Source organism: Lagopus muta, chromosome 1, assembly GCF_023343835.1.
Source record: "Lagopus muta isolate bLagMut1 chromosome 1, bLagMut1 primary, whole genome shotgun sequence".
NCBI classification, from domain to species: domain Eukaryota; kingdom Metazoa; phylum Chordata; class Aves; order Galliformes; family Phasianidae; genus Lagopus; species Lagopus muta.
Window position 1 is genome coordinate 178,373,292 of NC_064433.1, and position 26,481 is coordinate 178,399,772.

A 26,481-nucleotide genomic window follows, 5' to 3' on the forward strand; every position below is an offset into this window, starting at 1 on the left:
AAAGGATACTATACAGACTGTCAGCAGAAGAGTAGGAGATGTTACTAGTTTGCTTTGAGTGAGAAAGCACAGAGAACAAGACTGTGATGAGGTACGTCACATAACTTCCCAAGAAAAATTCCAGTGACAGAAGAAATCACCAGCCCAGCCCTTGTGCACAGAAAAGGGAAAAGAAACGCTGTGTAAGAAGTGATGGAGTCAGACAGCTTGCTGGAGCCCAAAGAGTGCAAAAAAAAAAAAGATCCTAACATAAAGCAAATGACAGTCATACCATTAGCTGAAAAACCATTTCAGATGGAATATATGGAGCCCACATTTCTCTAGAAGTATAAACAGTTGGCAAAAACAGAACTACAAAACTGTTTGAAAACTATAAACACTATCTGTCACAGTATAGTAAGCAATGCAAGCAGCAACAAAATCTGCAGTTAAAACAGTCTGACAGCTCTTATTACAGTTCTGCTTTCATTTGATGAATTTGAAGCATCACAACAAGATGTTCTTGGGTGACTTTTATTTCTTTTTTTTTTCCTTCAATGCTACTATACACAACGGGTTTGGGAACCAAAGATGATTTTAAAAAAATATCCTGCCTTTAAAAATTTTTACAAAGATTTTTCATCACAGCAATGTAACCCCTGCATTCTAGATTTTGGTTGGATGTCAGTGGGAAGTTCTTTACCATGACAGTGGTGAGGTAGGCTGCCCAGAGAGGTTGTGGATGCCCCATCCCTGGAGGTGTTCAAGGCCGATGGGATGGGGCCCTGGGCAGCCTGATTAACTGTGGAGGTTGGTGGCCCTGCTGTGGCAGCAGGGCTGGAGATTCATGATCCTTGAGGTCCCTTCCAACCCAGGCCATTCTGCGACTCACCAGTAACATCGCTAACCATAAGCTGCTACTGACAAAACTTCCCATGAACTCTTGGGTCCTTTACACAATAAGTAATTAGGGCTGGGAATGACTTGTATGTTGAGATCAAGTTGACTTTGTAAGAAAGCTCTACTTATTTTAACCTAACCAAATTCCAGACAATACTTCAACAATGCAGGCACAAATCAGATGCTGCCTCTGCAGCATCTGAACAAGCAACAGATTCCTGGAAAGCTACTGAACTTCAGAATCCTTTGCATTTTAGGTAGAAGTTGATAATCACAATTCCAAGGCAGCTAATTATTCATCACAAAGAACTTTAGGCGCCATTAAAAATACAAGAAAAACAGTTGCTTTTATTTACCCAAAGCTTGTATTAGACAGAAAGACAGCCATGATATCACTACCAATAATACTGTCATCAACTCAGAATACAGAGCAATACATACCCTTTTTCAAGTTCCATCAAAATGGATGCTATGACAGGAAAGGATTCACAAAAGATTTATGAGAATGACCAGACATCTGGAAAGAATACCTGCCTATCTCTTGATAATTGAGGAACACCTTCATCAAGGCAACAAGAAGTCTCAATGTTACCATATGTACACACCTAGGTAGGACAGTCTTTGTAGAATACTTAAAATATAGTGAATGGAAAGAAGTGGTTTGGACAGTTCCTTGTTTCCAGCATTTCTCACCTTTGAGTGCCTGACTTAGCATTCTTACATTTCTGCTTAAATATATTTCTTATATTCAGCATGCAACACACTATGCGACGCCAGTGCCATATAAATCACGTAAGAAATTCCCGTCACAGGCCAATGAAAGCAGACACCCTCTCTGAAAGCCACCGAGCCAAACTCCAGAAGAATACAGAGCAGGAAATGTTCTATCTCGATTTTTCTTTTGTACCTTTTCTTCAGTATCCCCAAGGTCATTCTCAAAACATCAAGCAGGATCACACGAACCTTCAAGCTGACCCTTGAATGGTGTGAATTAAGGGCCTTGTGCTGTTAGTGCTAAAATTGTATATGCTGTGTCAGTTATCCTTGTCAGGAAGCACAAGCTCAGGAGATGTAATTCTTAAGGCATATTTACATAATTCAGAAAAAGAAAACATACATTCAATCTGAATCTATGGACAAAGGTAATTTCAGTGTTTAACACTAAGTTCTGTATAGCCTTTATATAAAAATTGTTATTTTCATATTGTTATTAAAAATGTTGCTATTAAAAATAAAAAAAATTGTTTCTTTACTTTGCTGTAGTATCATCACATGAAAAAAGGCTAAGAACAGAGGTTTCCAAACCTATACTATTTCATCTTTTGACCACTAATGAGAAAAACAATGAAAAAAAGGGAAAATTAAAATATTTTTCAAAGATGACTTCAAAAATTTAGAGGGACTCAAAGACTTCCAGTAACTATCAGTGCAGTGTAACCCTTTTCCTCACCTGTTTTGGGAATATCCACTCTCAAATATTTAATATTTAATTATTTAAAATATTATTTAAATCTTTAAAAATAAATAAATACATATGTTTTTATATATATATATATATATATATATATATATATAAAATATTAAATATAAATAATAAATATAAATATCATTTAAATATTTACAAATATACTTAAGGAACAGTCTTTGCCCATTTATATTGGGAATGCAATTTAATAAATTAAAACAGATGGGTCTAATATTAATGCTGATCTTTAGACTCAAGCATGAAAATGGAATAATCACAGTACTGAGTAGGCTGAAAAACAAATGATCTTAAGTACAAACTAGAAAGGTTTCTATCAGTTTTATCTCACACAGGTGTTGAGTTACCAAAAAAAACGCAGGCCTATCAAAAGACGTCTTCCTTGGGCAGAGTTTTATCTTGTTCCTGGAAAAGAACAACTTCTTAATGTACTAATGAGAAAATTATGATCCTAAAGATAATCACCAAGAAAAGCTATCTTTGAGATACAGCTGACAAAGCAGCCAAGAGCTGGCCTCAGCTACAGCAACTCTTCAGCACAAGCATTACTTCTACAGAGTAGAACATAACTAGAATTTATCCCCATCCTGCTGACTGCAGTCTTCACGCTATCACCAAAACCAAACAACTGTCTTAAAAGATGAATTCATTTGATGATTTATTATTTGCTAAGTACGTCCCTAAACTGTACTGGAAAAAATAAGTTTACCCCGAAGTAAACCAATTTTCCCAGCTGTTTACTAATTGACAATATTAGTCATCATACTTTCAAGTGATCAACCAAACAATTCGGGGATTAATCTTTGCCTTGTGATTTTAACGGTCCCTTAGTATACCACACACTATTCATTCAAGTTCTATAGAAAATTGCATCTCACTTGCAAAAAATCTTTGAAAATAATATTCACGTACTACTAGTTCATCTATTTATTCATTAGAGCCTGCTGACTGTGAATACTTTTAAAAAGACAGGTAACTTCTTTGCAACTCTATCCTGACTTAAAAGCATGGAAGCAGAGAGAAATCATCACTAGCACTATAAAGCAAAGGGTAGGAGTGATGTATTTATACTGAACGCGGGTTAGAAGACAGTTTAAGACTAGCAACAACTGATGGCCAATTTGCCCTCCACAAAAAGTGTTTTTCCTCATTCTCTTGTCAATGAGTGGTTGCCATGCTATTGCTTCCTTCATAGTTAATGCTAACTGATAGCTCAAAATGATCTTTAGCGAAAGTTTAAGGTAGTTCATCCATCATGACACAATCTTTCCTTTTGATTTTATTTACTTATGGTATGAAACTATATTTCTTCCACAATTCTTTCTGTTTCTTTGCTAGGGAAATGGTGCTCTTGGTAATTTTTAACTATTTCTCCCTACTAACAGTTAGCCAGTATTGCATAGTCCCAAATAATGGATCTTATTTCTTGCTCAACAAACTTTCAGATGAAGGCACAACTACATGCCTGCAAGGAGGTAAATTCTCATAAAATTTTTGAAGAGAAAGAAAACCAGAAGAACAAGTTTAAAAATCAAAACTTTGCTGCATATTATCTCATAAGGACCCAAGTGAAGCACAACTACAGTTTTACAGTAACAGTATATGATTCATAAATACTGCAATAAACTAAATTACTGCATACAAAGTGGTTTTCAGTAACATTCCTGTTGTACCACCTTGCATCTCGGGGAGAAAAGTAATGAGAAAAGTTTTGGTTTGAAATCCAAAGAAGTTGGTAAATAGGTTCTGAGCTCGTGGTTAGCTCCTCAGAAAAAAGCTGAACGTTTGAATCAAATTAACAGACTGCAGTTCTAAATTTGACTGATTTCAGAAAGATTCTCTAGCTGGGCTTTACAACCAGGCAGCATCTTATTAGTATTTATACAGAACGTCACTGCCTGGTATTCATTTGACGATTGAAATCTAAATCTGCAAAGACATTAAGTAAATTTATGAGTTTAATCTTACTTATTTAATAATTTAGCTCTGAGGTTTTTTTTGGTTTTTTTTTTTCAAACTCAAACAAAACCCAAGAACAGTAACAGTAAAATTCATGGCAGCAAGAGATGCACCCTCACTGATCTGGAGAAAATCACCAGGCCTACTCCTGATCTGCATTTTCAGTAGATTAGCCAAAAACACAACAATCATATTTCACATAATAAGGACTACAATAAAAGTGAAATGAGTCAAGTTTTACTGTTTCTAACACATAATTTGTTCCTAAATTGTTCCGAGTTCCTTGATAAAATAGCTGCAGCAGTGAAGGGAAAAGCATTTCACTAACATACATGTTCACCTGCATTGCACTCTTTTTATGTAAAGCGACAATATAAGACATCTACCAAAAAAAACCACAAAAAATGTCAAAACAGAGTTTTATTCTGGGAAGGCCCATTTCAACCTGATATTCATATGAATAAAATTGCTAACCCACATGCTCTTCAACAAAGAGGAACTCATATCCATACTTATCCCCTAAGGCCTTCCACAGAAACACAATAATTCACAGTTTTGTTTTAAAATTCAACTATTAAATCTGATTATACAAGCTGCCATTTTAAAACATTTCTTAAACAAAATTACAGCTTTAGGTCTCTCATATTGGGCTCAATTCAGGTAAAACTTTTTATGCTACCTTCAGGCCTTCTCACACAAAGAGGATTGGTGAAATCTTTAAGCTTCAGAACAACAACAAAAAAAAAAAAACTTTATTCTCCAAGCCCAAGAGCAAGAAGAGTTTTATCTATTGTTCATCACATCTTCTATACAATGAGTTTCTTCCCTACTGTGGCAATGTCATTGAATTTTTTTCAAGAGAGAAAAGAGCACTGTAAACAAATACACTAATATCAGAATTTCTGTCCTTTCTACATGATCAAGAGTCTCTTTTCAGAATAGGTATTTTTCTTTAAAAATAGCATTAATGAGTACTTCTAAAACTGGGCTCTGCCACCTAGAGGGTCTTACCAACACAGCCCAACAAGAAAAATCACAACTGACCAGGAAGTCTGCCTGCTTTATACAGCTGAGTAAACACAGTAGTGTAGGACTGTTTTCTGAGTAAACAGTAAATTAGACTGCATCCCCCAATGGTTTCTGGCTTCAGAGAGAAGAGCTCTTTTCCGTGGGCTGCAAAAAAAAAAAATCAACACACAACAACAAGAAGTGAACCAGTTTCACTCTTTTTCCTTGCTTTAGCTCTCTTCTAATGCCTTGGTCACTCCTTTTTCTCTGTTGCATAGGCTTGAGCCCAGCATCCTACAAAAAAATGCTGGTAAATACAGCTCTGAAGTTCGAGATTGCCTAGGGATTTGTTCATCTGTTGTTTGTTTTGTTGTTTTTTTTTCCCCTGATCATTTCATATCCTTTTCCTTCTCGTTTGGACAGTAACCTATTTATAGGTAGGTCACTCTGAAAGATATGCCTCCTATTATCACTACAACAGGTACAAAGAGAACAACAATACTATTTGAGAGAGCCAATCCTCAGCTACAAAACACTGTTTTTCAACAATCACCATCATCAGCTGTGCATTTTCACCAGTGATAAATAAGAGCCTGCATGCTGCACTCATCAAAATCTGCACCAGCAGAGGTGACCACACTGCCACTGCCACCACTGCTGAAATACACTACCTACTGCCACACTGCGCTCACAGCCTTTGTTCAGTCTCCACGAACACTAAGCAAGCATTGATGAATGTCAATGGGTACCATTTTTTAACATACAGAGTAATTCAATTCCACGCCTTTGCTTCATAAGCACTTTCATGTCAGACAACATTTGTCAGCCTGTCCCTCTGCCACAGCAACAAAACGCAATGGAATGTTGTTGGGAAGGTTCAACCTCTACTGCCATACCACCAGCATCCACTTCAGTTGTCATTAGCCAATACAGTAAAGTTGGAGGCACCACTTTCAGAGCAGCGCTTGTATCCAGTAACAAGTTCTGAGAACCACGCAGCTAGGTTTTGTTTGTGTCACAGAGCCATACTCCCCTTCATTTAGCCATACTGGCTAGTTGTCACTCTTTTCAAGCCAGTCAGGAAAAAACAATAGACAAGAAAAGGCAGCAGCTCACCAGCTGTACTCTGCTGGTGTTATCATAAATTGAATTCATAGCAGAGTTTGGGTTGGAAGGGACCTTTAAGATCATCTAGCTTCAAAATCCCTCCTACTACATACAGGTACACCTCCCTGTAGACCAGCTTGCTCACAGCCCCATCCAGCCCAGCCTTGAATGGTTCCAAGGAAGGGGGCATCCACAACCTCACTGGACAACTCATTCCAGTGTCTCACCATCCTCACAGTAAAGCATCTCATCCTATTATCTAGTCTAAATCTACCCTCTACCAGTTTAAAGCCATTTCCCCTTGTCCTATCACTACCCACCCTTAAAATAAGGCCCTCCCTAGCTTTTCTGTAGGCCCCTTCAGGTACTGGAAGGCCACCACAAGGTGTCCTCAGATCCTTCTCTTCTCCAGGCTGAAGACCCCCAGCTCTCTCAGCCTGTCCCCATAAGGGAGGTACTCCAGCCTTCTGATCATCCTCATGGTCCTCTTCTGGACCCAGCAGCTCCATGTCCTACTTGTGCTGGGGGCTCCAGAACTGGACACAATACTCCAGATGGGATCTCACAAGAGCAGAGCAGAGGGGCAGAATCACCTCCCTCAATCTGCCGGTCACACTTCTCTTGATGCAACCCAGGACACCGTGGCGGGGGGGGGGGGGGGGGTCTCACAGTCGCCTACAACAGACACAGTTGGCCTTTAGGGCTGCAAGCTCACACTGACAGCTCACACTGAGTATTTCATTAACCGACATCCCCAAACTCTTCTCCTCAGGGCTGCTCTCAAGCCGTTCTCCACCCAGCCTGTATCTGTGCTTGGGATTGTCTCAACTCAGGGGCAGGACTTTGCCCTTGGCCTTGTCGAACATGAAGCTGGCATGCATTCTTGAGTATACACAGAGCATGAGAGAGGCTACTGCTCTAAGTCATCACTCGTACTTCTTGGCTTTGATCATAATACCAGCTAGCACACAGCAGTAGGTAATAGAGTATCTCACTTCGGAAAGTGAGACTTTCTACTTTCCAATTTTCAAAATATGGCAAACAGCACATATATGGCTAGACAAAATATATTTGCCCATTTGCAGCCACATACTACACTTAACAAGAACAAAAAACAGTAACAACCCACAGTGACTTTCCTAAATCAATTAAAGCACCTAACAAACCTACCCCCTTACCAGAATTAAATATCACAACTATGAGAAATCAGAGCCTGGGTCAGACTCATATAAAGCTCTGGATATAGCAGAGAGAAAAAATGTAGAGCAAAGATTTATTCTGTTTTAAATTTCAGCTTTCATGTCATTATAAAAAACACTCGCGACAGATGGAATCATTAAACTCAAGAAACAGATTCTATAGTCAACTCTGAAGGAAATTAATAGAGGGGAGAATGCAATACTAGGAAAGAAGGTAATTAATTATTGAGGCACCCCAGGATGAGTACAGCCAAAATACAAGATATTTACGCATGAATGGAAGGATAGAATAGACATTTCAACATCTTTTCAACTAATCAGTGTAATCATGACTGAAAGAAAAACTTCCCTGTATGTGCTACTTTCATGCTATACGACTTATATACAGTTATATTTAGAAAAACAATTTGGGGGGAAAAAAAATGGTTATCAGTGTGCTTCATATAGAATTATCTTCTGCTGTCCCCTAGTGGCACTGCAACTTGTTTCACAAAAGTGATCAAAGAATATTTTCAATTCTGGCTTCACAGACTACAGGAAAGGCAGCCATAAAGTGCAATTAAGAATCAGAACAGAGTTTTGCAGATAATTGCTACAAATCTCTTATTTATTAAGAATTTTTGAAACTAAAACCCACAGAAAAATACTCTGATGTGATATTTTAAATAATAGACTTCACTAAGAGACCGTATGACAAAAATCAAGCCAGAAAATATTTTTGGGCATGGCTGCAAGATTGTCAGCCATTCAGAAACTTTATAACTGAACTAGTTAAGACTTTACAAAAATACTTTAAGATGCAGCTGGAAGAAATAGCTTCAATTATTCCAACAGCAGCATACTTTTCAAGTTAAATCAAAATCTAGATATGCCAATTCTACTATGAAGTAAAAGCATTACTGGCCAACATTCAGAAGTTCTTGATCTTACTGTCCCATAAATCAAAAAAACTAAAACCACAATTTATGCTTCAGTAGAATGCAGATGCAGATTCAGTAGAAAACAGATGTGGGAACACATCCACAAGTGTTCAGTTAGTCAAACATTTTTCAACCCCCTTCCGAAAGTAATTTCTTTCTTGACTTTCATATTTACTTTCATATCATAAAATAATTTGATTTCAGAAGTAAACAGTATTTGGCACCCCAATTTTAATTACAGCTTCACACACTCTCCTAATTAGCTGAGATATTTAATTAAGCTTTCATTCCATGCAATTATACACTCTTGTAACCCATGAAAATTTGTAATTAAATCTAACTTCATTAATGAGGACAACTAAACTACAGTTCACTTTTATCACATTTCTAGAAGAAAAAAAAAAACCAAGCTTCTCTCATCCTAACTGCAGCTACTGCAAACAAGTGAAGTTTCCTACTCAGTATTCAGAGTTTACAAAGAAACATGTTCTCAACTACCCATGTCCAAAACTGCACTATTTACTTAGTACACAGTATGTACCTAAAGCTAGTAGACATCTTCCATCCTCTAGAGTTTGAGATTCATCCAGTGATCTTTACATCATATTTCCAGAAATGCTTTAATTCAAGGAAAGAGAGCCTAACGTTTGTCCAAAATGAAAGCCCAGCGTAGGGCAGGACCTTCTCTGATCTTTGCACAAGATTATAAGACAGAAAATACCTGTAAAACTTTCCCTACAGAAGGAATTTGCTTTCAGTATTAGACTCAATTCCGCCAGCTCAAATCATAGAATCATAGAATGGCCGGGGTTGAAAAGTACCACAACGACCATCTAGCTTCCACCCCCTTGCCACAGGCAGGGTCACTAAGCACTAGACCAGGCTGCCCAGAGCCAAATAATTTGCCCAGATGTACACACAGTTTAGGTAAGGTCTGGCTACCCTTAGAGCTGCAAGAATAAGGACCCAGTCAGTGGTACTTCACTGAAAGCTTTGAGAGAAATGGGTGGTCCTTATCTTTACTTAGTAGTTCCTGCCTTTTAGAACTACTAATAATGATTCTTGGCACTTAAAAAGAATGGGAAAAGGTGTAAGGGCTGTGCTACACTTTGGAGTTGTGTTAAAGCACAGATGTAGCTCAAAAACGTCTCAACATGCCTTTTATAATCTTCCAATTAAACAGCACTAAACGCATTGCTTTCCTTTCCACTCTGACATTATACCATAGACAGAATTACAAGCTTTCATAGGAAGACACATAGAATATAAACAAAACAAACACAAAATACCACTTCACAGACCTCTACGTCTATGGCTTTTTTCCCTAAGTTGGGACCCATGGAATTAGCTATATATATCATCTAATTACATCTAACAGTCACTGATTCTGCTCGTAGATGTTTCCAAGAGCATTTAAAAATTCAATGGTCCCTTCTACAACAAAAAGTAGATAGGAAAATACAGTACACAGGAAAGAGTAGGGCAGAAAAGATACCAAGCAGATTTAAAAGTATTGGCTAAAATTCCAGATTCTGGAATTTTCTGGAAGTACAAAATTTGATGCAATCCGATCCAGAAACACAGATTTGGTAGTGCTGACTACTAAATCCTACTCCAGGAAACAGTTCTGTCACTATGCTTGACTTCCACTTCCACTGCAACACAATGATAAAAGCCTACTACAAACAAGTTCAGTGATGTACAAGACATAACGCCAGGTCTTGCATGTCATCCTTCAGATAACTGAGTAAAGCTTTTCATCTACCAAATTATGCAGTAGTAACTTCACTTTCTTTTAAAAACCCATTTCAGAAACCGAGGATGAGGTTCTCATAGGCATTTTTAGGTAACTCCTTTCCTTCAGAAGGACTCAACCACAAATATTTTAACTAAGGCTAGCCCTGTGAATAGAATTCTACCAGTGACTTAGAAAATTGAAAATTTAACCCGTAGATAACATTGTTCAATTCCTTCCTCCTCAAATCAAAATAAGAAAAAAAAAAACCCTCCATTCTTTTGAAGAGTCTGCAATGACAAAAAGAAAAAGCACACGCACTTTTAAGTTGTATTTATCCATACGCTGCATTGGCAAAACATTTCCACTCACAAATTTGCTCAGCTCAGCTAGTGAGGTAATCCTGCCAAGTACAAAAGAGGACTTTTCCTTCCTCACTCTTAATCTTCCCTGATCAGAATAAACAACTAGACATGGTCTTTCTTTCTGCTGTAAGGAGTCTCTCACTAATGAAACATTAAGTTAGACCATTATTTCTAGATAATCAAAAGCATCTTTTGGTGACAGCAGCCCTTCTCTTCCTTCCAATTTTTGTCCTGATTTTTTTCAAGCAAGCATGCAGCCAGCCACTTATCTGTCCTGATAGCTATCTAATTTTAAACATTTAAATATTAATGAGAAGTGAATATGAACCTGGCTGTTCTTCCCACTCGATGGATGTATGTGTTTGCATCTTCTGGACAATCAAACTGAATGACCCAGTTCACTGCTGGAAAATCTGCAAAGACAAAAAGATGCCAAAATTTAAGCTCACTTGACTCAAAACCCTCCTAATCAAGGGCAACATAATATTTTGGAGCATTAATTTCTGTAGGAACCATCATTTAAACCAATTTATAGACACTAAGTGCAACCTCTGAAATAAAAATAAAATTAATTGCATGTATTAGCATATCATAAACAGTCATCCTCTTCATCAAAGAAAGCTAAAATTAATGGTGTCTTCATTTTCCAAATTATGACAGTGCACTGAATGGAACATAATTTCACACTTGACAAGAGCAGACAAGCTTTGTGTCACATAGATGATAAAACACTACATTAATAAATAACAAGATCCAACAGGCTCTTTGGGGTTGAAGTTAGCTATGGTGACACAGCACTACTTCAGCCATCCAAGTACAGAAATATCACACACACTCAGCAAAATTGAGGGGGTGACCAACCCTGCCAAAGGAGTCACCTCCCTATGTGAATTATAGCATTTACGAGACCCTTCCAACTGCTGTACTTCATGCAGAAGCAGCATGCTTTGCACTGCCGTAAATAATTAGTATTACTCCCTGACCAAGTCTGCATATGCCATAGGACAGTTATACATACTCTCGAAACCTAACCAATACCCACATTAGCTCCTCACTAGTGAGATGTCAGCAGAGCAGAAGGCATGATAAGCCATCTGCACTTCTGTTTTCTATTTTCTGAGTACCTTCCTCTTGCAAATTACTGACAAAATCTTGGATTTTGGACAATGAGCTTCCTATTTGAAAGAAGAAATAGTAAACTCCTAAAAAGGTTCTCATGTCATACATAAAATCAGCCAAGTACGAAAAAGTAAAGTCCAAGTATCTATAAAATATATGAAGAAAGAAATCATAATTAAGCAAGTAATGATGGAAGAAAAGAAACTCAAACTAAAACAGGCCTATAAAATATTCCTGCCCATCATCTATTATTCTGCCTCTTTAAGAATACAGCATTATAGTGCTACTCATAGAATCACAAGGTTGGAAAGGACTACAAAGATCATCTAGTCCAACCATCCTCCCACTACCATTGCTACCTTGTAGCTCCTCATCCAGACACCTCTTGAACACATGCTATGGAATAACCCACAGGATGCAGGCATATCAGAAATATTTAAAGCTGCTGAAATCTTCCTTACGGCATGCAGTAAGCCAATACATCACTACTTCCATCTTCTCTCATTCTGGATATTCATCACACAACATGGCTGGAAAGACCAGACTGCCTTCCAGCTAGGAAAACTAAACTGTCCACAGACTGGAGGGGGAAAAAAAATAGCTTCCACTGACTATTTTATTAATAAACATCATAATAAGACTAGTGACAGTTTAGGTCTTCCTGGGACAAAAACTAAGAGCAAACAAAGCCGGCAACTCCAGCAAACAAACAGCAGAACTCTTTAAGAAGCATATGTTTTGGCTCCCAAGCAAACTGCAGGTTCATTTCTTACAAATCAGGTGATCAAAGCATACTGTCACTGACAGAGTTTTAATGGCATAAAATCTTAACTTTGTGAATAATGACTACTTCTGTGGGTACATACCCAGGCCACGTGCTGCAATATCTGTAGCAAAAAGTACTGCCGCCTTCTTCCGAACAAAACATGTGTAGACTTCCATCCTCTTCATCTGTTGCTGCTTGCCATGCAGTGCCAGTACAGGAAGACCAGGTTGGAGCTTACAAAACACTCTGAATAGATACTGGACCTATCCAACAAATTGGGGGGGAAGGAGTGGGGGGGAAAACCAGCAAACAGATTTAACATCACACAATAAAAACAACATGCAGTACATCACAATAGACTTAGCACTCCGAGTAAAAAACACTTTCCTCCACATCAGAGATAAGACACACAATAAGAAATGCTGTCATGCACTCAGGTACAATAATAGGAAACAAACTGTGGTAAAGCTCTGGTATTCCTACTGATGGAATTTCCTAACAGAAATGGAAACCTGTAGCAGCCAGAATGAGGTTGTACACAAATAGTGATGTCATAGGCAAGGGACCAAAATATCAGAAATCCATCTGAAGAGCTGCTTTTAGACACTGCTGGAGGAATAAAGTATCTTCTGCTTGCACTTAACACAGCTTCAACAGCTTCTCCTAGACAGTGTTTACTGTTACATACAGCATTACTTTATAGTAGACATACCTAATAATTTTAAAGATAGTTACAGAAACTGTTCAATACCAACTGCAACACAGAGAACTTCTGTACAAGTAAGCCTGCAACTTCACTGTGCTCAGTAGCCAACCACAGTACAAAAAATACTGTAACCTCTCGCACTGGATGAACAGTGAATATTTACTTCACAACTGTATTTGGAAAATACACAGTAAAATATTAGATAAATACAGAAGTTATATGAAAACCTGTGCCATATAACCACATACTAATAACTTCAACAGAATGATCCCAAGACAGCACTATAAGCAGACATCTCAAGGATTATTTCCTAGAAAACCAGAATGAAAACACTGAGCCCAAGTCTAACAAAGAGTAGCTCAGAGAACTGGGATTGTTCAGCCTGGAGAAGAGGCTCAGAGGAAACCTTGTCACTCTCTACAAGTGCCTGAAAGGAGGCTGTGCTGAGGAGGTGTCAATCTCTTCTCCAGCATAACTAGCAACAGGATGAGAGAGAATGGCACCAGGGAAGGTTCAGGTTGGATGTTAGGAAGAATTTCTTCTGTGAAAGAGTGGTCAAGTACTGGAATGGGCTGCCCATAGAAGTGGAGGAGTCACCATCCCTGGAGACATTCAAGAGAAAAAACTAGGTGTTGTGCTGAGGGACAGGTTCATGGAGAAATGGAGATGGTGGGTGGTTGGCTGGACCAGATGATCCCAAAGGTCTTTTCCAACCTTGATGATTCTACAATTCTTTCCCATACTATCTCACAATTAAACTTTCTTATGTAACCACCTTTAAAATCTTTGAAAGAAAGCAGCTGCAAAATATTCAACTCTGTAACCTGGAACGCTACAGAGAAAATGAAAATACAGTGAAATAAAATAGTCATACCTCTTTACAGCTTGCAAAAAACACAATGCTCTTCTTTTTCAAGTGACTTCTCAGGAAAGAGTACAACACATTTATTTTGTGTTGAAGCTCACAAACAATGTAGTTCTGATCCAAAGTTGCTGGGGTACTTAAAAAAAATATATTAGAAGAAAAAAAAAAATCAGGTACCACAGTAATCGTAACATTAAAGCAAAGAAATAAAAGAGAGGAAAATACAGGTATTTATAATCTACAGAGCTGCCTGCCTTTTCTTTACTTTTAAATCAAGTGCCTGACAAGCACCCACAAAATGGAAAAAAAAAAAAGTCAGGCTGGAAAGTCGTCCTGCTTTGAGAAACAAGTCTTTGGCAGACCAATAGAAAGCTATTATCAGGAGAATCAAACTCCTGAGAAAATGTCAGGGGAGAGAAGAAGGGCAGGAGGCAACTTCTGGCATTACTTCTCAATTCATCCATTAGCAGCACAACCAACTCTTTCCATCTCAAAGCAGCGACATTCAAATTGCTTTGACTTAAAATGTAATTTTGCCTATTAGTGCTATTAAAGCTCCATTTGTGTTCCAGGCAATGTCAAAGCACAGTCTAAACTTGCAGACAAAAAAAAGCATTGACGTATTACTGATTACATCCTGACATGTGAAGTCACTTTGTAAAGCACCGAACTATGATCTTAAGTCACCTTGCAGTTACTTGCAAAATAACTTCTTTTAAAAAAGGCATCTTTGCCCTGGAAATACATCTAAATGCTCATCTCAGTCCCTCTGCTTCTCCCTGGACAGACCAAGGGTATTTAAATTTACTTTATTGTATTGAAGGTGCCACTTAGAAGAACAAAATGACAAGATGCTGCTCCAGTTTTTATTCACTACTCAATTTGAATTACATCGCAGTATTATTTTATTATTTTTGCCCTGTAGATCTTTCAGAGGAAACCGTCCCTATAACACAACAATGTACTATGTATTAAAGTCATAAACTCTAAAACAAATGGAAGTTTCCTTTTCTTGATTCAGTTCATTATCTAACTGTATTTCCCCAATATTTTAAAAACCTCAAGTGTACTTTAAGTAGACTTCTCAAAAAACACCATTTGTGAAATAGACAGTCTGCAAACTGAAGACTCCATGCTAAGCCTACAACCTCTTCTGACACAAGGAGAGTAACTACATTTTTTTTCCAGCAATCATGTTTATTTAATATACTGACTGGAAGGAAAAGAAAATACTATCGAAGGCATCAGCAAAGCAATAAAGAGAATCCAGACAAGCAGTTCATTAAAACACTGCCTCAGGATTCAACCTCTTTCTACTGTTCATTTTGGCAACGATTTCTCATTTGCTCTGAGGTAAGCCATTTTTATCAGTGTGCTCCACCTTTCTCCACCTTCATTTTATGTACAGAAACATTTACACATTCCTTAGGACAGGTGTAAAAAAGTCATACATGTTCATAAGCCTTTTGGCACCAAGAGAATAAGATTCTGCTTTTCTGTGGGCTTTAAGCAGAATTCTTCACTTTTTTCCCCTTTTCAAAATCTATCTGCCATAAAAAAAGAACATGCACTTTTTTTCAGTTAGAGCCAAATTGCACAGCATGCCAATTTTATTTTGGGTGTGCACAGGGCTGCAGTCCTGATCGTGCACAGTAAACTCAGTTCTTCTGGCAGCAACAGGTCTTGATGCACACAGACATATGCCAGATGCTTCCTGCTGGGCACCAATATGCAAACAAGACTGTCATTCTGCATGGCCCCAATAGAGTAGCATTTTCTTGCAAGGTCAGATTCATTAACTACATACTGAAGAACCACGTTCATTCAACAAATCTGCTGCCCCCACACAGTTAGTACACACACACATACGTGAAGGAAGACAAAGAAGACAACAAGTAGCAATTCAGAAGTGACACATGCCACCGCCAGGACACCACTTCATCCAGGACGTAGTCCAGTCTGCAGCTTATTGCCAAGGAAAATAAACTTGCAGCCAGAAGAGGAGCCTGAAGAACCACAAACAAAGTGCAGGCTCAATGCCCCCATAGCACACCAGCCAGAACTAGTAACTTCTCTTCTGCAGCAGCCTGCTTTCAGGATGGCATGCAGCAAGGTCTGACAGTGATGGAAGGAGAAGGAAGCATGACTTCAGATTCAGGAAAACAACACTCAGAGAAGCAAGTGAACTAGGATCTCAATCTGTTTAACCTTCCCACAAAAAATAAATCATCAACATACCTGAATTTGGCTTTCTCATGAACCCAAACATACTCCGGATCTTTTAAACTCAACCGTGCGAGATCCTTCACTGATTTTGTTTGCGTTGCAGAAAAAAGCAAAGTCTGGCGTTTCTTAGGCAAATTTTCTATGATTGCATTCATTGTATCAGCAAAACCCATGTCGAGAATTCTATCAGCTTCATCAAGAACTGAATTGAGAAACAGATTTGAGAAAACCTGTTTTTAGCTTTCCTTTTGTTATTAAAGACTTCAAATCCGTAAAGCACAAAAATCCATGCCTACTTAAACTGCAGAGATCAGTTACCATATATGAGGGGATTTGCTACGGATATTCACATACTCCATAAAATAGGTTTAAAAAGCTGCAGTGTAAGTCATAGCATTTTCCGTAACCTGTGCACTACAGCCCTCCATTCGCATGCTGAAGCATAGGAAGCTAAGTATTCCAAATAAAAAGTTCAGTAATGTGCAGACAGCCTGTAAATTACCAACTCCCCACCCTACTACTAAAACAAAAGCATGCAATATAAAACAGTGCTGTACCATAAAAGACAGAGAAAAACAGGCTCTTCTGTGCCTAAGCTCAATTAGCCATTGCATCATAGGGATGAAACAGAAACAAAACTTGAAGAAGAGTCTACATTTAATGCAAATCTAATCTAACTGCCATGAACAGCACTGAGTATAACAAGCCTGGTTTTGCAATTTATCAGCTTCACTAGCTTGTTAATTGCTTCTAAGTTCCTCAGCTATGCTAAAGATTATACACAGTTCTTAGAGGCAAGCAAACCCTCCCATTAAGCTGAAATTTGTATTCAGGTTGGAAGAAGCATTAATCTGGCTTAAAATTCAAAAAGAAGTATGTTTTCTAGAATCAGCCCAAAATACATAAGCCGTAATAAACTATAAGAAATATTCATTATCATATCATGAAAAACGAGAGCCAGGGGCAGGAAGCAAAGGCCATCTTGTAGCTAAAACATACCAGAAGGGTAATATGGGATATTGCACGTGGTTTTGGTTCATTACTTAACTCACCTACTTGTTATTATCATCCTAAGGAACACAACTCTTAGCTACTGCTTTGAGAGCAAGTACATAAAAGAAAGGAATTGTGCTGTTTCCCACTTAAATTTGTGCATGTGCAAACTTAAATGTTCTTTTATCTACATACAGAAAGCAGAATAAAGTTTATAACCAAGAGAGTGCCCCTCTTAATTATGTACTACTACACAATATTTCTATGTTTTGTGACACACTCAACAACTTACTCAGCATTTGCAGATCAGATGCATAGAAATACGAGGTCTCATCCATGTGCTGTAGAAGCCGCCCCGGAGTGCAAATGAGCATATTTATGTGGTGGATTCTCTCAGACTCTTCTTTCAGATCCTGAAAATATGTTAAACCAGCTGAGCTCTGGTTGTTTTCATACTAGAAGCCCAGTAGCAGAGATCTCAGCCCAGCTCAACCTACTGACAGTTTACAGAAAGAATCAAGATTTCCCTTTTTTTATACACACACCAGTTTATCAGCGCACGCACACTAGAGGCTTGTGCAAATGTTCTTCAGAGCAATCTGATTTAATAGGACAGGAAGGGCTGGGAGAAAGTTTGACCCGTCACATAACCTGTAAAGATGGTAAATATACAAGAGCTTTAAAAGACATAGTGGAGGAAAATTAGACAGGAAAATTAGTGTCTCTCTAATTGCTTCCAATTAACTACTTTCTTCCTTCTACTTTCTTCTGTTTTGCAGAGTTTCCTTCCTAAACTAGCCCTTATTACAGCACTTATCTATGCTCCCTCACAGCAGGCTCCAACAGAGAACACACCTTTCCTCCAATGATAAGGCCAGCTGAGAAGTCGTGATTCTTCCCCACTTTACGCAGCACCTTAAAAGTCTGAAAGGCCAGCTCCCGGGTGGGCGATATGATCAGAACTCCCAGTCCATCTGCTGAAGTCCACTGAAGGCGGTAGAGGAGTTCCAAAGCCTGAACAGAAATATCTTTCTCATTAGAAAAAACTCAGAAGAAAAATATGTAACAAGAAGAGTCATAGAAAAAGATAAAGCATTCCTAATGTAAATAATGAAGAAACATCTGCGTGCATTTCACATGGTTTGGTTATATATGAATTCTGATGGTACTGATGGTGACAGAACAGACTCCAAAGCAATTTAATGTTGCAAAAATGCCAAATAGTGTTTAAATCAAAAAACCTCCATAATCAAAACCACATTTTGTCTTCCCTTCCTCCAATCACAAGATGATGGGTTTTGCATGCATTTATATGTGCACTTTAAAGAAACACAGAAACTTCTCAATTATATTTTCAATTTGAAGGAATTGAAGGAATTTGCAGCTTGTAACATTTTGAGTAAAAGAGCAAATGCACCACTCCCAGTGGGGGATTTATTGTTTTCCTGGTTGGACCTGGAAGTGATTTCCAAGGAGTCCAAAAACACAGTCAAGAATAGGAAGTCTACAGTCTCTGCTGTCCTTCAGTTTATCAGATAAGGGCCAAATCTTGAAATTTTAATTGTATGAAAACCAAACATCCAAAGAAGCCTTATCCACAGTTGTAATCCATACACATAGTTTTCAAAAGAATCTGACAACAAGAGTTGCACAAGGAAAACATACTGCTGAAAGAAAAACAAAGGTCGTCCCAGTTCACACAAGGCCCACTGACACAAGGATCAACATGAGATTTCTAAGCATCCTAGGGACAAAGATATACCTTTCCTAGAACCTCTGGCAGTTTCCTTATATTAGAAAGCCAAGGCAGACTAAGAATGCTTACATCACTTGAGTTACAACCTTTCTCACAAGATCACTAACCATAAGTATTTAACATCCTCTTATCCCCAGGTAACTTCTTAGGCTTAAGTGCAAATGATGTCAATTACTTACCGGTACAATAAAAGCTAAGGTTTTCCCTGATCCAGTCTTGGCAGCTCCAAGTACATCTTTACCTTGTAAAGCCAAACCTATGGTTTGCCTCTGTATCTCAGTCACCATGCGATACTGAGCTTCCTGCAGTCCTAGTATTTGGGGAATAAAAAGGGAATGGAAGGGAAGAGGAAAAAAAAAAATCATTTTTGTCTCACCCAGAGCTACGTTTTTCCATTTACAAAACACTGTATATGGCAATAATCATCTAAAAGTTTGTTTAAGGCAAAAATTTATTCATATGGAAATAATTCATTCCTAATATAATTACTTTCTAAAGAAAATTTTTACACTGACCTTTCAGGGTTTTCTTTGACAGTGGAAAATCTGAAAATCTCTGTATTTCATTTGCATTTATCTGAAACAAAATAAGTTTGATCAGTGCTAAAATTAATCATAACAGAAATTAAACAGTATTTTAAGTTGCTATTAAACTATGTAATAGTTCAGTGCGACCTAATCCAAAATAGCTGGTCACAATCTGTACTAGTTTGACCTACAGCAAACTACTCTTCTGTTCAGAAAGGAATAAGACATACTTTAATAATATGGGCAAACAGTGCAATTTAAAGCTCATAACATCATGAAAACAAAAACAACTGAAGCTGGAAAGGGCCTTGAGGTCTCCGGTGCAGCCTCCTGCTCACAGCAGGTTCAGCTCTGATGTTGGCGCAGACTGCTCAGGGCTTCAGTAAGAAGTGTCTCCTCATACCCATGCTGGGCCTCTACTTCCACCTGATTTTCTCAGACAGAGTGGTGAGGCGCTGGCTCAGGCTGCCCAGGGTGGTGGTCACCATCTCTAGATGTGCTCCAGAACCGTGGAGAGGTGGCACTGAGAGACATGGGTTAGTGGGCACGGTGCGGAGGGGTCGATGGTTGGACAAGATGATCTCTGAGGTCTTTTCCAACCTTAACGACTCTGTGATTCTATGTCTGTTTTCTCTTGTCCTTACATGACACAGTATCTCCTTGATGATGTCTCAGGCACTGGGTCCCCCATAACGTCCCCCCAACATCATCTCCATTCCAGACTGAACAAGCCCAGCTCTCTCAGCCTCCCCTCACATGGAAAGTGCTCCAGCTCTTGCTACTTTGGTGGCTCTCCAGTATATTGATGCCCTTCCCTGACAAGAATGAAGTCTAATCTCCTCACTGGCTTCTCTATCACTCAGAAAAGGAAGCTACCGCCATCTGGAACACTTATGTCCTGTTGCACTGTCCCTGCTATTAAGATGGGCATCTCTACGCTGCTACTGCATATCTAGTGCTCTCAGCAAGGAATCACAAAGGAGACACCATGCTACTCTTCTACATAAAGCAATTGGCCTGGCTGACGCGGGGAGAGCAATGGATACTGTCTACCTGAACACAAGGACGTAGTTTGATGTCCTGACACCTACTAATTTACTTCTCTGTGTACATCCACCTGAGTGCACCTGAGAGATGTTAACTCCACACACACCAACACCCAAGGGTATGTCTGATCACACTAGCTGGCTGAATGACTTATAAAGATGTTGAAAAGTCAAGTAAAGATCTTAAGGCAAAGGTAATGCTTTCCAGCCTGCTCCCGTCAACAGCCGATCAAAAGAAGCAGACAGCTTCTCCTGGCAAAGTTCACAACAGTCAACAACAGTAAAAAGCAGAGAACTCAGGGAGAAATAAATAAAGACTCCTGTAGCTATAAAGCCTGAGCAGAGAGGTAGATCACACAGCTCTGAGTGCACACTGACTAGCAACCACAAACTGAGATTTCCAGACATCAATCCTTGTGCTTACACAACTCGTGCATTTCTAATGGCTATCGTTTCACGGATTGCTGAGCAGAAATCTCCCAGCAAACGAGCCAAGCAAAATGGTCCTCAGATGTCTTTGACAACTTATGATAGCAACTCTTACAGAAAGCCTCAGATGAAGAGTTACTGAGCTGTCAAATCACACTTACATGCACTTGAAGCACCAAGCGCTCTGCCAGCCTTATCTATTAAAAAATTGTGCACTGTACTTCCTATGAGCACCTACACCTGCTTAAAGCATCACAACACTACTCTTTTCAGCTGAATTCCTGCTAGAAACAGTAAGCAATTTAATGCATGAACTTGGCCTTGAGATCAAAGGCAGTAACCCCTGCACTAAAACCCCTTTTTGACATGTTTCAGAACTTCGCTCTTGCAAGACTGACTTCAAACTTCCACTGTGTCCTTGAGGAGCAATCCTACTTTCACCACATTTTCAAATGAAACTATTCTTCATAATAACTGCTTGTGCTTAGAGCACAGACCTTAAGCTAGTACATCTCTGGGCAGGGGGGAAAACTCCCATATGAAATCACTATCAGAAAGTCTGACCTTCACAAATTGTAATTTTGGACCTATAGTTCCCAAACTCCATTTTGAAGTTGTTTTATTGTATGCAATACTGCAAGTTGCACCAATTCCCAGTCTTACTGCTTTGTATGCTAAAGGATCACAACACATTGATGCACAGAAGTTCCATTTCATTCCAGTCAAGACACTAGGTCAGAAAACAGTGCGTCCACAGGAGGTAAAACTATTTCACTGACATCAAAGCAATTCATTATGTGCAAATAAAGGAATACATTATTAAAATGTATTAGGCTTTGACACAGAAAACAGACTACTCTAATAGCCCAAAACTGTTTAAATAATTAGAGGCTGCTTGAAGGATTTCAGTGTACAGTTTATTGCTGGGTCACCTAGAGTTAAAAGGAACTGACATCTTAATCACAGTGGACACAACCATTATTTTGCTTTTCTACACTGAACTCCTCTAAAGCTCTTTCAAAGACTTGAAAGAAGGAGTGAGAAAAGTATTAGAAGAGCATGCACAGGAATGGCCATATCACAAAGCTTCCAAGTTTATTTCTTGGCTCTGCTATCTTTCAGGCACACAAAAACTATCTGCTGAAGTTACTTAAAATTCCAAGGAGACGGGTTCCTCATTAAATCAAATCAGAATGGCAGAAATAAGAGGGATGGCTGCTAAAGAGGCAGATCTGCTGATAGACAATCTCTTCCATAACTACATGCACCAGTAGAAGACAATAACAATTTCTGCTTCTCAGTTTGTTTCCCTGTCAAAAGTTATTACCTGCTTTAACGCGCTGGAAATGTGCCCATGTGAGCTCTCTGATCTGTTTCAGATGAGAAGAGCCTGCTCATTTCAAACACTTCAGATGGTGGTCTGACCTAACCTAATTTGACAAAGCAGACTACAAGGAGCTCACACAGTCATTTCCCAGCACATTAACTCGGTTGTGAGCACAACTGAACAGAGAAGACAATATCCATCAACAGCTTTATCCACTCAGGCAATATATTCACCCGCTCAACAAATAACAGATAATCCAAAAGCACACCACAAACAAGGGTCCCAAGACTTGGGCACACTGAAACTTCTACGATTTTGGCTACCCTGCCAGACATTCTCCATACCAACAGTGACAACAATAAATGCATGTTTATGTTATGTGTTTCTAGTATGTTTAGTTTTGTTTAATCCTGTCTTGCATTACTGATTGAAGTGGTTCTCAAGCTGGAAGCTGTAGACAATGCAAGAGAGAAGGAGGTGTGTGGCATTGTGTCTAGCAGCAGTGCTACCCCTATTCCACACTGCATCTACAGGCACCATAAGGTATGTGAAAGACCTAACCCAGCCATAGCTGAAGTGCCAAGGATCTTTGTGAAAAGAGGAGCTTCTTGAAGAGCATTTTGATTCCCCTGCCCCTAAGTAGGGATCCGTCTCCTGCAGAACATGGCCCCTTCCTCAAAACCCCCACCCTGACTGTAACCACATCTAGGGACTTAAGGAAGGAATGCAGATGACCAAGAGAAAAACCTTTTCAGGTAAAAGAAAAGGAGACAAGAACTGAAGACAGAAACCTACGCAATCATACATCTGTATGTTCACAAGTCACTCCTGGAGAAATAAAAGCAAAAAACCCCAATCAGCTGAGGTAGTGAGTCCCCAGAACAATCCTGATACAAACATACATTTACCCAGTCTTCATTCCAATGGATAAATGCCTGACCACTACCAACTCCTTTCTGTCAGCAAGTAGGACTTCCATCTCTACAGTGAGTAAAAGTGTCATGCTGAAACAAGTTGAGACTCAAACTGCATTAATCATTTTTACTTATTATCACCAAAACATCACAGGGTGGAAGCAATTAGCCCATCTTTTTCCTCAGGAATAATCTGACTCAAAATAGTAACTTGACCATTTTTGAAGCTTACAGATCAGTGAAACACTATCACCTTGCTGAATCTTAACCAAAGGAGCCATCATGACCTCTTCATGGTAGCTGACATGTTTCTCCCATTCCTAGTCTCATTACTTTCTACTCAGTCAAACTATAACCAACAAAACAGTTCTTCATCAGCACTGCTGAGTGCTGCATAACCAAGTACAACGGCCACGGATCCTCCTCAGTAGTGGCTGCAAATTCATAGAATGACTTGGGTTGAAAGGGACCTTGAGGATCATCAAGTTCCAACCCCCCTCACCACAGGCAGGGCTGCCAGCCACTAGATCGAGTACTAGATCAGCTTGCTTGAGGTCCCATCCAGCCCGGCCTTAAACACCTTCAGGGATGGGGATCCAACCTCTCTGGGCAAACTGTTCCAACACCACTCCCACAAGGAAAAAACTTCTCCCAGACATCTAATCTACATTTTCCTTTCTTCAGTTTAAAAACATTCCTCCTTATTCTGTCATTATCTACCCGTGTAAAAAGTTGATTTCCCTCCTGTTTATAAATTCCTTTAAATACTGGAAGGATGCAATAAGAACTCCCTGCATCCTTCTCTTTTCCAGGTTGAACAAATCCATTTCCTTCAGCCTGTCTTCATAGGGGAAGTGCTCCAGCCCTCTGATCATCTTTGTAGCCCTCTTCTGGACCCTCTTCAACAGCTCCACATCTTTCCCGTGTTGGGGGCCCCAAACTTGGATGCACTACCCCAGATGGGGCCTCACAAGGGCAGAGTAGAGGGGGGCAATCACCTCCCTCACCCTGCTTGGCCACCTCTCTTCTGATGGAACCCAGGATACCACTGGCCTTCGAGATTGCAAGCACACACTGCTGGCTCATGCTAAGTTCTTCATCCACCAGAACCCCTAAGTCCTTCTCAGCAGGGCTACTCTCAAGGAATTACTTTCCCAGTTTGCATACATATCTGGGACTACCACTATCCAAGTGCAAGATTTTGCATTTTGCTTTGTTGAACTTCATTATGTTCACAAGAGCCCAGCTTTCAAGTTTATCAAAGTCCCTGTGAATGGCGTTTTCTGCTGTATCAACGTCAGCACTCAGCTTGGTCTCATCAGCAAACCTGCTGAAGGTGCACTTGATCCCAACATCTCTGTCATTGATAAAGATGTTTAAGAGTGCCAGATCCAAGACGAACCCCTAGGGGACACCACTCACTACCAGTCTCCATCTGAACATAGAGCCATTGACCACAATCCTCAGGCTGTGCCCTTCTAGCAAATTCCTTATCCACCAAATTCAGCAAAAGTTGGCAGGATATGTGCTCAGCACGCATGGTTGCCCTAAGTCATTATCCATAATTACAGTTCTGCTCGCTGTACGGTATAGCTTAAGAGATGGCTATTTCCCAGAGATGGTTGGCCCCTTAGGCTGCCTGAACATGTTGCTGATTCACATTCTGCTTTCTATGGACCAGGACTTTCAAATCCCTTTTCACAAGGCTGTTCCCAGCCTCCCATCCCCCAGTCTTTCCCCATAGATCCAGGGCTGCCCCCATCTCAGGCGCAGGATCAGGCACTTGCTGTGGTTAAACTCCAAGAGGCTGGTGAATACCTAGACCTCCAGTTTGCTGAGATCTCTCCACAAAGCTATTCTGGACTCACAGGAGTCAACAGCTCATCCCAATTTAATACAATCCTCAAACTCAGTAGATCTTCAAGTTCTTCATCCAGTCACTGATGAAAACGCTAAAGAGAAATGGCCCTGGGGAGTCCTCTAGTAAACGACTGCCTGCTTTATATAATTCCATTTTCTGTAATCTTTACCCATTCCATCAACGGGCTTTCCCTCGGACAGCCAGGTGGGTATTCTTATTGCAAAAGCAGATTAAGCTCATCCAACAGGCCTTCCTCCTCGTGACCCCCCGCTGGCTGTGATCAATGACATTACGGTGTTCCAGGCGCTTTTCCAGTAACTCCCAGAACGTGCGATGCTTGCCTGCGCGGCACAACCTACGGGGACAGCTGTGCCCCACCTCCAGCACGCGGACACCACCGCCAGGTCAGCGGGACAGGCGGCTCACAGACACCGCCACCCCTCCCGCCTCAGCCCGCTCTTTCCCGTCCCTTCTCGCTACCGCCGTAGCGCCCGCGGGGAGGCGCAGAGCCGCCTCACGCAGGTGAAGCCCTCCGGTCTGCCACCACACACCGACCCGTTACCGCCAGCAGCCACGGAACGCTCCCGCTCCCTGGCGACGGAGGTGCATCTCCCTCCTTCTCTACCACCCCAGGCCCCGCTCCCGGTACCTGCGGGTATCGCTGCACCAGGCGCTCGATGCCGTCGCGCTCCACCTGCCATTCGGGCCGCTCCCGCTCCTTGCGCTGCAGCCGCAGCCGCCTGGTGCGCCGGCTGTACTTCTTCTTCCAGCGCTCGAAGCTGCGCACCGCCTCCAGCGCCGCCGGCTCCCCGCCGCCGTCCCCGCCGCCGCCGGCCCTCCCCATGCTCCGCGCAGCTCCGCGTGGGACGCACACAGCCACCGGGGCGGGGCCGGTCGCCGGGGTAGTGCGTCACGTCCGCGCCGCTGGGGGAGGGCTCGGCCGGCACGGCTCGGCGCGTCCGCTGGGGGCGCTGCGCGGCGGCCCGGGGCTTCCCGCTCCGTGCGCGGGAGACTCGCGGGCGCCGCACAGCTGATCGCTGATTCCGGCCCCAGGCTGCACACGGCACCACCCAAATGACAAAGCCGATGTCTCAGAGCGCAGTCCAAACGCTCCCGGCGCTCTGGCACTCGGGCCGTGCCCGCTGCCCTGGGCAGGCTGTTCCATGCCCACCGCCCTCTGGTGCAGAGCCTTTCGTTCAGCCTGCTCTGCTCTGGGCTGAGCAAACCAGGGGACCTCTAGTGCTCCTCACACCGGTTGCCCACCAGACCCTTCCTCGTGTTTGTAGCCTTC

General features: G+C 40.7%; 1 protein-coding gene across 1 annotated transcript in view; it reads right to left on the bottom strand.

Annotated features, from left to right (window-relative positions):
* Positions 1-26,079, bottom strand: part of DDX10 (DEAD-box helicase 10) — a 172,387-nt gene extending 146,308 nt beyond the window's left edge. Inside the window, exons 1-9 of the mRNA XM_048935168.1 lie at positions 25,840-26,079; positions 19,602-19,662; positions 19,266-19,396; positions 18,186-18,344; positions 17,623-17,743; positions 16,350-16,539; positions 14,121-14,247; positions 12,641-12,803; positions 10,984-11,068 (exon numbers count right to left, since the gene is read on the bottom strand). Of these exons, the coding sequence (XP_048791125.1) occupies positions 10,984-11,068; positions 12,641-12,803; positions 14,121-14,247; positions 16,350-16,539; positions 17,623-17,743; positions 18,186-18,344; positions 19,266-19,396; positions 19,602-19,662; positions 25,840-26,034 (1,232 nt within the window). The 5' untranslated portion in view covers positions 26,035-26,079. The remainder of the gene's footprint in view (positions 1-10,983; positions 11,069-12,640; positions 12,804-14,120; positions 14,248-16,349; positions 16,540-17,622; positions 17,744-18,185; positions 18,345-19,265; positions 19,397-19,601; positions 19,663-25,839) is intronic.
* Between the last annotated feature and the right edge of the window lie 402 nt (positions 26,080-26,481).